General features: G+C 46.5%; 1 protein-coding gene across 4 annotated transcripts in view; it reads right to left on the reverse strand.

Annotated features, from left to right (window-relative positions):
- Window positions 1–2,823: 2,823 nt before the first annotated feature.
- Window positions 2,824–12,219, reverse strand: part of IPCEF1 (interaction protein for cytohesin exchange factors 1) — a 493,239-nt gene continuing 483,843 nt past the window's right edge. For 3 of the 4 annotated variants that reach the window (XM_044289604.1, XM_044289605.1, XM_044289603.1), the window contains exon 11: window positions 2,824–5,481. In XM_044289604.1, coding sequence (XP_044145539.1) covers window positions 5,308–5,481 — 174 coding nt within the window. In that variant the 3' untranslated portion in view covers window positions 2,824–5,307. The remainder of the gene's footprint in view (window positions 5,482–12,219) is intronic. The other variant, XR_006388642.1, reaches the window with a different exon arrangement.

Here is a 12,219-nt window from a genome sequence, read left to right on the forward strand (position 1 = left end):
GTTATAAGACAGTCCAGAAACGCCAGTTTTTTGTTCTGCATATCTTCCCGCGTGAAATTGATGTTATGATCCACTGAGTTGATGTGGTTGGTGAAAGCCTGTAACTCTTGTTTATGAATTTTAACCCAAGTGTCATCCATATATCTGAACCAATGACGTGTAATTCCCTTGAAAGTGGTCAGGGCTTTCCTTTCTACTTCCTCCATATACAGGTTCGCTACAATAGGCGAGACTGGCGATCCCATAGCACAGCCATGTTTTTGCTTGTAGAACTTGTCCTTATACTTGAAGTAGGTGGTACTCAGACAAAGGTCCAGTAAGGCACACACTTGGTCTGGGCTAAGTTCTGTTCTGTTCTGTATATCGGCGAAACAAAACAACAACTACATCAGCGTATGGCTCAGCATAGAAGAGCCAAAACCTCTGGTCAAGATTCAGCCGTGTACTTACATCTAAAAGGAACACGTCACACCTTTGAAGACAGTCAAGTACGCGTTTTGGATAAGGAGGCCGATTGGTACAAAAAGGCGTGAAGGAGGCCATCTACGTAAAAATGGAGAAGCCAAGCTTTAATAGAGGTTGGGGGGTTAGACATCTATTGTCTGCCACATACAATGCTGTCTTGACACCTTTCTCTGGGAAGTCTTTATCACCTACTGACTCCAATTAGGATAATGGTTCAACACCTTTGACCCAATGCTGGGTATAATTACCAGATGTGGATTCCGTTACATATTTATTAAATTTTTAAAGTTTAGGGCGTTGCCTATGCAGTAAAACTGACCCATGATCTTCATTCTCTGGGTCAGTAAAACTACAACGATAATACATTTGTATTGTTTTTCTTAAAAAATAAATAAAAAAATCCCCCATAACGTTTTTATATTTTTGTCTACGGAGCTATATAAGGGCACATTTTTGGGGGGTGACCTGTAGTTTTCAGTGATACCATTTTGGGGTGTGTATGACTTTATGATCACTTTTTATAAAAATTTTGGGAGGAGAAGCAATGAAAAAGCAGATCGACTGTTTTGATTCTATTTTTCCAGTATGGCAATCACCGTACAGGATAAATACATTTATATTTTAATAGTTTGGACATTTTGGGATGCAGCTTGTTTATTTTTATAATAGAGAGGGGTGATTTTTATATATTTTTAAAACTTTTTAGATTTAATCTTTATATTGCTTTTATCATATTCTGTTGTGATGTTACTCAGCAGATTCTGAGGAATTCACTATTTTTCTATGGAGATTGGCCACCTGCAGACCTCCGTAGAAACTATGGTTCTAAAATCATGGGTTTCTTCAGAGAAGGAGGGGGGTGGATTGAGAATTTGGCCCACACTACAGCAGCCCAGCCCCAAGGTTCAGGTCACAATGTGCATGTTCTGAATTCTAGGGTCTCACCCCATCTACTACATTATCTGTACTCAGAGAGTTATGACTGTGGTGTTACATAGGACTGCAGGTGACATTACTACATTATCTGTAAAAAGGGGGCATGTCCACAGTTTGGGGGGCCCCCCGCCCACACTATGCCACTGCCTCTATGTGATATCTGCAACGAATCACAAACTGTTGTGGTCACATGGGCCGAGACATCATCGCAGGAGGCTGGGTTGTACAGACACTGTCATGAGTTCAGGCAAGTGAGCCATAGAATAGCTGCAAAAAGTAAGTATTTTATTTTTTGCCTGTCACCTGAAATCCATGATTTGGTTCAGATGTGCAGCTGCAGATTTCCATGCAGATTTTTGCAGTATTGCTGCACATAATGGGGGTTATTTATGAAAGATCAGCTTCTTATGCCAGTCTTTGATAGCCCTTGCGCTGCTGTATAAAGGCCCAACTTTAGGCCTCATGCACATGACCGTATCTGTCCACAAAACACGAATGACGTCCGTGTTGCATCAGTTTTATTTTGTAGACCCATTAAAATTTTGCAGCCAAGAATAGGACACGTGCAGAATTTTTCCCTACCCTAACCGCTGGTGAGCTCCCGGCGCATGCGCAGTGTCGGCCAGTGTCCAGCTAACTCTGCTGTGAAATTTCCCTACCCCATCGTTGTGCGCCGGCGTGGCACACCTCCTCACGTTATGTCCGGTGCGGCCGGAAGTGACGAGGGTAGGGAAATCTCACGAGTTAGGGAAATATAATGGAACACTGGTCTCCTGTTCTTTCTTCCGGGAACTTTCAAAGGACCTGTGGTGACATCACTGTGCTCATCACATGATCCATCACCATAGTGATGGACCATGTGATGAGCACAGTGACGTCACCACAGGTCCTTTGACAGGTTCTGAAGAAAGAACAGGAGACCGGCAGCTACGCGATCAATTGGAGGAGGCGAGTTAATACTTTTTTTATTTTTTAACCCTCAATTGACCTTCTACTAAGCATTCTGTATTAAAGAATGCTATTATTTTCCCTTTTAACCATGTTATAAGGGAAACAATAAAATTTACAGAATACTTAACCCAAACCCGAACTTCTGTGAAGAAGTCCGGGTTCGGGTCTGGGTACCAGACATGCCAATTTTTCTCACGCGCATGCAAAACGCATTAAAATGCTTTGCACTCGCGGGGAAAAAATCGTGCATGTTTCCGCAATGCACTCGCATCTTTTCCCGCAACGCCCTTGTGAAACCAGCCTTATAGCAAAGTTGACAAGATGTTTACAAATTTCATCCCACAACAAAAGCCCACAACATATTTTAAATTGCGTCAAATTATGATGCTGATTATAGCCTTTGCAATGATGAGGGTGATACCTGTCAATTTTCATCCAAAATCCACACCATTCACTGAAAACTTCTATAGGCAGGGTTTCTCATGTTTATATTTAACTTTAAATGAACATTTAATTTGTATGAGATCGGGGTCTGTAAAGGTTTATGAACACTGTATACATAAGCCTCCTTCACATGAACGGATTGTTTCAGGAACTGTTTAGGGAAAAACTGATTATTTTGCATGCAGTTCTTTCTACAATTGCGGTCAGTGTGCCTTTTCCCCATCCAGGTTGTATCCAGATTATAAGCGTTTTTCATGTGCGTGTTCCTCTTAGCAACCATTAGTGAAAAACGCATTACATCCAGATGCCTTCTGTTTTTCATGCAAGCCCCATTCATTTCTATGGAACCAGAGCTGAATGAAAGACACACAATATAGAACATGCTGTGATTTTTCCTGATCACAAAGATGATGCATGAAAAACAGCACTCATGTACACATATCCATTGAAATGAATAGGTCAGGATTAGAATTCAGTCTGGATGCTATGTGTTCGCTACATGCATCGCATCCAGACGGAAAACTCACTCGTGTGAAAGAGCCCTTAATTTGTAAAAAGGAAATATCAGGAAAATAATATTCATATGCGATTGATATCAGTCCACTAGAAATGCTCTTTGGGCCATAAAATTATCACAGTGATGTCTGTTTCAGATCCCCAACAACCTGAAAATAAAGAAAGTACATACAGTACACATTAAAAGCATCTGATTGACGAATACAATAAGAAAAATTAAAATTAAAAAAAACATTGTGGCCTTGCAGTGTATAAATATACGAAGTGACTGACACACATGCAAGTAGACACAGTCCATGACTGCACATTCATTATAGAACAAAGTAATAGAGTGAAGGAGGACATTTAATAATCTATTTCCGTCACTTTTGTGGTGTAAATAGGTTGTACATTTTTGTTGAATTCCATTTGTGTTGCAAAATGTGCAACATTTTTCCCTCCATGCCACTTTTCCAAAGTGGCGTATAAATGGGCTGTGCCACCAGCGGGACGCAGGGGGTGCTGCAGGACTGCCACATTTATCTTTCTTCTTGCTAGTATTCTGGCATGAAAAAGACTATAACAGCTACGAGGCTGCCATCAGACGTGGCCCAACCAGGAGATGCTCCAAATGTATGAGAGGCATGCCCATCCTCCAGCAGCACAGGGGGAATCAAGACCAGCGTGCAATAAACCGGTGTTGATAAATGTCCCCCGCAGTGTTTCCACTTTTCATAAATGATGTGTCCACCTTCTGACCCCATTTTACCAAATACTTATATGACATATATGACATACAGTATATTCTATGACTATAGCTGTTTTTCTGCATCAAACAATACAATTTGTTGCTGTGGAAAAAGCCAGCAAATTTCACCCACTGTATTGACAAGGGTGAAGTCTGCAAGATAAATCAACTGTTTTCTGCTGCAGTTTAAATACGCAGCACATGGATGAGATTTCGGAAATTCTTATCCATTTCTCTGGGACTGTACAACGGCAAATCCGCCATGTGTCCCCCGAGTCTACATTTCTGTACAGCACATTCTTGTGTGACTTGCATTCTGGGAAGCATCATCCTTACGCCAGGCAATGTGCAATAATCTAATGGTGGAGAGACAATTTTCCCCATTACATTATGGGCACTTGGCTAAAGCTGGCCAATCATACACATTAAGTGAATGTTGCCCCAACTCGCCAAGTTCAGCATGGCTGCCCAACCACATAGTGAGTAAGAGGGTGTCCTGACTTTCCCCCGATTGCAGATGCTGGATGAAGGAAGTGTGGGTCACCTTTTCAACATGCATGATTTTTTTTTAGTTTTTTTGTTCTCAAGGGAGTTACGCTGCTGGCAGAGATATCTGGCACTGGCCTATTTCCCTTATTTCCATATTGGGAGCACATGCACTCTCAGCTGAGCGTGCATTTTTTTGGGAAAGGTCAGGAGGCTTGTTTGGCCAACAGCTATGTAAAGTTTATGTCCAGCTTAAGTTGTTAGGAAAGCATCTAATAAGCTGGTTGTTTCCAATGGCATCCATCAGAATTGGGAATGCAGCTTGGGGTTATAATATTTAAAGGGGTTTTCCAAATATTCTATACTGATGACCTGTCTTCAAGAGTGTCCCATTAACCTTCCTTTTAAAAAGTCCTCTTCATTTACCTGCAAATTTTAGCTTCCCCAAGAAGTACCATATTTTTTATCTGATCCAGTCCAAAGGAAAGGTAATACTTTATTGATCACATGACACTTGTCCAAGTCCAACAACATTTATAAAAATGCATTGTACATGTGGAAAGTGAGGATGTCATAACTACTGATCTTTTCCAGAACTTATTCCAGGAGATTCTAGCCTCTGGTGCGAAGGACAGCGAATATATAAAAGATACAAAGGGTACGCGGAGAATAAACATCCTTTGGTCATCTTCATTGCAGTGTTTAAATAATTTTGAAAAGGGGGAAAATATGTACAAGCTTTAAAATAAATAAAAATATGCGTTAATCCTTCGGAGTAATGCTCAACTGAATGATGTTTCTAGCGTTGTATTGTCAGCAGAGACTTGAACACAAGGTGATGAGTATAGATCTTGAAATAGTAATGTATTATTATCTTTCCATTCTCTGTATTTTTCACTTGTGATTTCACCACTTTCCAGGAGTTGGTTAATCATCGCCAAGTCATGTTCTTTGCACTTGTCAAAAAAAAAATAGAAATATTAATATTACATAAATCTACATCATATTCTACTATGTTAAAATAAAAATACAATACTAAATTATTTCAGATGCTCATTCATTATAAGTCTGTTTTCAAGGCCTAGTTCACATATCAGTAGTTTGGCTGATGTTTCAGTGATTTCAGTTATAATTGTGAGCTAAAAACAGAAGTGGAGCGTACAGAGAGATACGGTATAATGGAAAGATTTGCACCTGTTCTGTGTTTTTGACCTGCTTCTGGTTATGGCTCAAAATTACTGATGAACATGACTGACCAAACACTATCATATTGACTAGTCCTAACAGAAAGACTCTAACCCCTTCAACACTTATTATTTATTATAAAGCGCATACTTTTGCACCTACAGCAAAATGTTCAATGTCTGAGGCAAAATTATTCATTGAGCTTATCAGACTGTGACTGTGTTGAACTGAAAGATCTGTGGGCTTTAAGCCATTATATATAAAATGCATTTGGAAAGTCTTCAGTCCCTTTTCATATTTTTCTCTTTTTGTTATGATATGGCCTTGTGCTAAAATAAATAATAAAAATTCCCCCCAATTAATCTGTACCCAACACCTCATAATGACAATGTGAAAAATTGAAGACACTTTTGCTAATTTATTACAAAGGAAAAACTAAAATGTGGCATGAACATAAATTGTCATGGTCTTACCTTCTTGCTGTTCTCCTTCGTTTGACATGTGCTGGCGGCCATCTTGGTTTCTGGGTTTCTTGTAGCCTCCCACCCTGCGGCTTCTCCTTCCCACTGGGAGGAGCTGGATGCCTAGCTCATATATATAGGAGGTCTGTAGCTTCAGTTCCTTGCTTGGTCCTCCTGTGTTCACATGCTTCTAAGACTGCTGCTGCTTCTGGTTCCTGATCCTGGCTTCGTCTGACTACCCTGCTGGTTCCTGATCCAGGCTTAGTCTGACTACCCTGCTGGTTCCTGATCCAGGCTTCGTCTGACTACCCTTCTGGTTCCTGACCTCTGGCTTCGCAAGACCCTGCTCGGTTTAGCCATCCGTTTGGACTTTTGCCTTACAGCTTGATTTTCAATAAAGCCTTCTTATTTCCACTTATCTCTTGTTGTACGTCTGGTTCATGGTTCCTTGACATTAGGACCAAGCCATGAATTCTGACGGTACAGGGCCATCCTCGCTACCTACGCTGGTTGCCAGACTTGATCAGCAGGATCACCTGTTGGGTCGGTTCGCTGTGGCGTTGCAAACCCTGCTTGAACGCACGGCTCATTTAGCTTCCGTTGCCGATGGGTCGGTTGTCGCTCCTGGGCCCGCTCCTACTGCCGCTCCGGTTGTTGCGCCAGAGTCTACCCCGACACCTGTTGCTGCGCCTGCGGTGTTTCGGGGTATGACCGGTTCTGCCCCCCTTCCACAGCGCTTTGGGGGAGAGCCAACTCAGTGCCGAGGTTTCCTTAACCAGGTGGGCATTTATTTCGAGTTGCTGCCACATGCCTTTCCTACTGAGAGATCAAAGGTGGGCTTCTTGATCTCGCTGCTCTCGGACAAGGCCTTGGCCTGGGCCAGCCCTTTATGGGAGAACAACAATCCGGTGGTTGCCGAGTTTTCCGGTTTTGTTGCTTCTCTTTGGAAGGTATTCGATGTGCCGGCTCGTGCTGCCTCTGCTGCGAAGCTCCTTATGTCCATCAGACAGGGTTCACGATCCGTAGCTGAATACGCCATTGAGTTTCGTATCCTGGCAGCAGAGGTGGGCTGGAATAATGAGGCTCTGGTCGCTGCTTTCTCTCATGGTCTCTCGGATGCCTTGAAGGATGAGGTTGCAGCTAAGGACCTACCAGTGGAGCTCGAGTCTCTTATTTCTTTCCTGATTTTGATTGACACCAGACTCAGGGAGAGACCTTCCTTTAAGGAGAGCCTGCGGAGGTCTTCTAACAGATTGGCGCCTACGTTTGCTGTCCCACCCGTGCCTCCCTCTCCTCCCACGCCTCCTGGGGATGACTTGTCTGGGGGTGAACCCATGCAGCTGGGGTTTGCTCGCCTGTCCGAGGGGGAGAGGGTACTCCGGAGACGCGAGGGCCGATGCATGTACTGTGGTCTCGGTGGGCATTTTCGGTTGGCATGCCCGAACCGTCCGGGAAACGCTCGCACCTGAGATCCTGTCGGGGGCAGATCTTGGGTGGAGTCTCCTCGTCCCCGGTTTCCCATGCTGACAAACCACTGATTACTGTTGTCCTCTCCTGGGTCAGGGGCTCGGTGACGACCCAGGCGTTGGTGGACTCTGGTGCTGGTGGTTTGTTCATTGATAGTGTGTTCGCTGCCGCCAATTCCATTCCTCTGCAGCCTCGAGGTTCCCCACTGGCTCTTGAGGCGATAGACGGCAGACCCCTTCTGCCGCCACACGTGACTCAGGAGACCCTTCCAGTGGGGATGGCCATTGGTGCCGTTCACAGAGAGTCGGTCTGTCTCCAGGTTATTTAGTCTCCACACTACTCGGTGGTCTTGGGGTACCCCTGGCTCCAGAAGCATAATCCGACTTTCGATTGGAGATCGGCCGAGATCCTCTCGTGGTCACCGCAGTGTGGGGCTAGTTGCATCCATGGGCCTGTCAAGTTGCTGTGTACTTCCTCGGACTCTCTGTTGCCTCCTGAATACGAGGAGTACCGGGATGTATTTGATAAGGTGCGTGCGGTTGCCCTACCTCCGCACCGCCCATACGATTGTGCCATAGAGTTACAATCTGGTGCCGTTCCTCCTCGTGGCAAAGTCTATCCACTGTCGGTAGCGGAGAATGAGGCCATGGAGGAGTACGTGAGGGAGGCGCTTTCACGCGGACACATTCGCAAATCCTCGTCCCCGGCAGGGGCTGGATTTTTCTTTGTGAAAAAGAAGGGCGGTGAGTTGAGGCCTTGCATCGATTACAGGGGTCTCAATCGCATCACGATCAAGAACGCTTACCCGATACCCTTGATTTCCGAGCTGTTCGATCGCCTCAAAGGGGCCACGGTCTTTACCAAACTCGACCTGAGGGCAGCATATAACCTGGTAAGGATCAAGGCGGGCGATGAGTGGAAGACCGCGTTTAACACCAGGACCGGTCATTATGAATCCTTGGTTATGCCCTTTGGGTTGTGCAATGCGCCCGCAGTCTTCCAGGAATTCATCAACGATGTTTTCCGTGACCTGTTGCTGATGGGTCGGTTGTCGACCGGTGTGGTGGTCGATGGGTGTGGTGGTCTATTTGGATGACATCTTGGTATATTCTGAATCCATGGAGGCCCACATTCTGGATGTCAGACGAGTGTTGCAACGGTTACGAGAGAACAAGCTGTTCGGTAAGCTTGAGAAATGCGAATTTCACCGATCCCAGGTAACCTTCTTAGGTTACATCATTTCCGCTGAGGGGTTCTCCATGGATCCTGAGAAGGTTTCGGCTGTCTTACAGTGGCCCCAGCCCAGTGGTCTTCGTGCCCTGCAGCGCTTTTTGGGCTTCGCCAATTATTATCGGAAGTTCATCAGGGACTTTTCCATGCTAGCCAAGCCTCTCACGGATCTGACCAGGAAGGGCAGTAATCCCCAGGTCTGGCCGCTCGAGGCCATCCGAGCTTTTGAGGCTCTAAAGTCCGCCTTTGTGTCGGCTCCGATTCTGTCGCATCCCAACCCTGGGTTGCCTTTTGTCCTCGAGGTGGACGCGTCTGAGACGGGAGTAGGCGCCCTTCTGTCTCAGCGTAGAACACCAGAGGGTCCTCTGCTTCCTTGTGGGTTTTACTCCTGGAAACTGTCTTCCGCGGAGTGCAACTATCAGATTGGTGACAGGGAGCTATTGGCCATCGTGCAGGCCCTTAAAGAATGGAGGCACTTGCTCGAGGGCTCGGTGGTTCCGGTTCTCATCCTGACGGACCACAAGAATCTGACCTACCTCTCTGAGGCCAAGAGATTGACACCACGTCAGGCCAGATGGGCTCTGTTCTTGTCACGTTTTAATTACGTGGTCTCCTACCTACCCGGTTCCAAGAACATCAGAGCGGATGCCTTATCACGGCAGTACTCCGAGCTGTCCGGGGAGGAGTCGATTCCGACTTCGGTCATACCTCCGAATCAGATCCTGGCCGCCATTCGCACCAGCCTGACCTCTCCCCTGGGTGAGCAGATTTTGGCGGCTCAATCTGGTGCTCCCTCTGGGAGACCCAACGGCAGATGTTTTGTGCCTGAGGAGTTGCGCACTCGGTTGTTGCGAACCTATCATAACTCCAAGGCCGCGGGGCATCCTGGAAAGAATCAGCTGTCCTGGGCTGTTTCACGTCTGTTCTGGTGGCCTTCTCTACGTTCCGACATCGCCGCATACGTAGCGGCATGCTCCGTTTGTGCCCAGAGTAAGTCCCCTCGGCACCTTCCGTTGGGCCTTTTGCAACCAATAGCCACCGGGGAGCGTCCATGGTCACACCTGGGGATGGATTTCATTGTGGACCTCCCTGCATCCCGAGGCCATACGGTCATTCTCATGATTGTGGATCGGTTTTCCAAAATGTGCCACTGTGTTCCTCTCAAGAAGTTACCCTCTGCACAAGAGTTGGCCTCGATTTTTGCCAGGGAGGTCTTCCGGTTGCACGGTTTGCCCAAGGAGATTGTGTCGGATCAGGGGAGTCAGTTTGTGTCCAGGTTCTGGCGCGCCTTTTGCTCCCAGTTGGGGATTCATCTCTCTTTCTCCTCGGCCTACCACCCTCAGTCCAATGGGGCCGCAGAACGATCCAATCAGGCCTTGGAGCAATTCCTTCGTTGCTATGTCTCCGATCACCAAGACAATTGGGTTGACCTCCTGCCTTGGGCTGAGTTTGCCAGGAACACGGCGGTGAACTCTTCCTCTGGGATGTCTCCCTTCATGGCCAATTATGGGTTCCAACCTGCCGTGTTACCGGAGGTATTCTCTCCCCAGGATATTCCGGCTGTGGAGGATCACCTTTCCGTCCTACGTGCTTCTTGGGTACAGATCCAGAGGTCCCTTGAGGTCTCTGCGCAGCGCCAGAGACTCCAGGCTGATCGCAGACGAGCGCCCGCTCCTTCCTACCAGGTCGGAGACCGCGTATGGTTGTCCACCCGCAACCTCAACCTTCGAGTGCCCACTCCCAAGCTGGCGCCTCGCTTTGTTGGTCCCTTCCGAGTGCTTCGCAGGGTAAACCCGGTAGCCTATGCCCTTGCACTTCCTCCTGGCATGCGGATCTCCAACGTGTTTCAGGTCTCCCTGTTGAAGCCACTGGTGTGTAATCGTTTCACTTCCTCGGTTCCTCGGCCTCGTCCGGTCCAAGTGGGCAATCGTGAGGAGTATGAGGTGAGCAATATCCTGGACTCACGCCTGGTCCGCGGTCGGGTGCAGTTTTTGGTCCATTGGCGTGGTTATGGTCCAGAGGAGCGTTCCTGGGTTCCCTCCGCAGATGTCCATGCTCCTGCCTTGCTCCGAGCCTTCCACGCACGCTTTCCTCAGAAACCGTTCTTTACTCCGCGGAGGAGGGGCCCTTGAGGGGGAGGTACTGTCATGGTCTTACCTTCTTGCTGTTCTCCTTCGTTTGACATGTGCTGGCGGCCATCTTGGTTTCTGGGTTTCTTGTAGCCTCCCACCCTGCGGCTTCTCCTTCCCACTGGGAGGAGCTGGATGCCTAGCTCATATATATAGGAGGTCTGTAGCTTCAGTTCCTTGCTTGGTCCTCCTGTGTTCACATGCTTCTAAGACTGCTGCTGCTTCTGGTTCCTGATCCTGGCTTCGTCTGACTACCCTGCTGGTTCCTGATCCAGGCTTCGTCTGACTACCCTTCTGGTTCCTGACCTCTGGCTTCGCAAGACCCTGCTCGGTTTAGCCATCCGTTTGGACTTTTGCCTTACATCTTGATTTTCAATAAAGCTTTCTTATTTCCACTTATCTCTTGTTGTACGTCTGGTTCATGGTTCCTTGACATAAATATTCAGACCCTTTGCTATGACATTTGAAATTTAGCTCTGGGGGACTCCTATTTCTCTTGATCATCTTTGAGATGTTTCTACACCTTGATTGGAGTCCACCTGTGGTAAATTCAGTTGATTTGGAAAGACACACCGCTGTCTATACAAGGTCTGACAGCTGATAAAACATAGAGTAAAAATCAAGCCATGAGGAGGTAGTGCTCAGGTAGTGCTCAGAGGCAGGATTGTGTGGAGAAACAGATTTGGAGTAGGGTATAAAATATTTCGGATGCATTAAAATTTTCCAAGAGCACAGTAGTCTCAATAATTCTTAAAAGGAAGAAGTTTGGAAAAGAACAGGACTCTGTCTAGAGCGGGCTGCCTCATCAAACTAAGTAATCTGGGGAGAAGGGCATTGGCAAGAGAAATGATCAAGAACTAAAATATTACTCTGGCTGAGCTCCAAAGATCCTGTCTGCAGATGGGAGAAACTTCCAAAAGGTCAACCATCACTGCAACATTCTACCAATCTGGGCGTTATGGCAGAGTGGCCAAAAAGCCTCTCCTCAGGGCTCATGCACACAAACGTATTTTCTTTTCGCATCCAATCTGGGTTTTTTTGTGGACCATATACAAAACCATTCATTTCAATGGGTTTGCAAAAAAAATTGAAGGTACTTCATGTGCATTCCGTTTCTGTATGTCTGTATTTCCATTCCGCAAAAAAATAGAACATGTCCTATTATTGTCCGCATTACGGACATGGATAGTACTGTTCTATAAGGGGCCAACCGTTTTTTTTG

The sequence above is a fragment of the Bufo gargarizans genome, chromosome 4 (assembly GCF_014858855.1).
Source record: "Bufo gargarizans isolate SCDJY-AF-19 chromosome 4, ASM1485885v1, whole genome shotgun sequence".
Taxonomy (NCBI): Eukaryota; Metazoa; Chordata; class Amphibia; order Anura; family Bufonidae; genus Bufo; species Bufo gargarizans.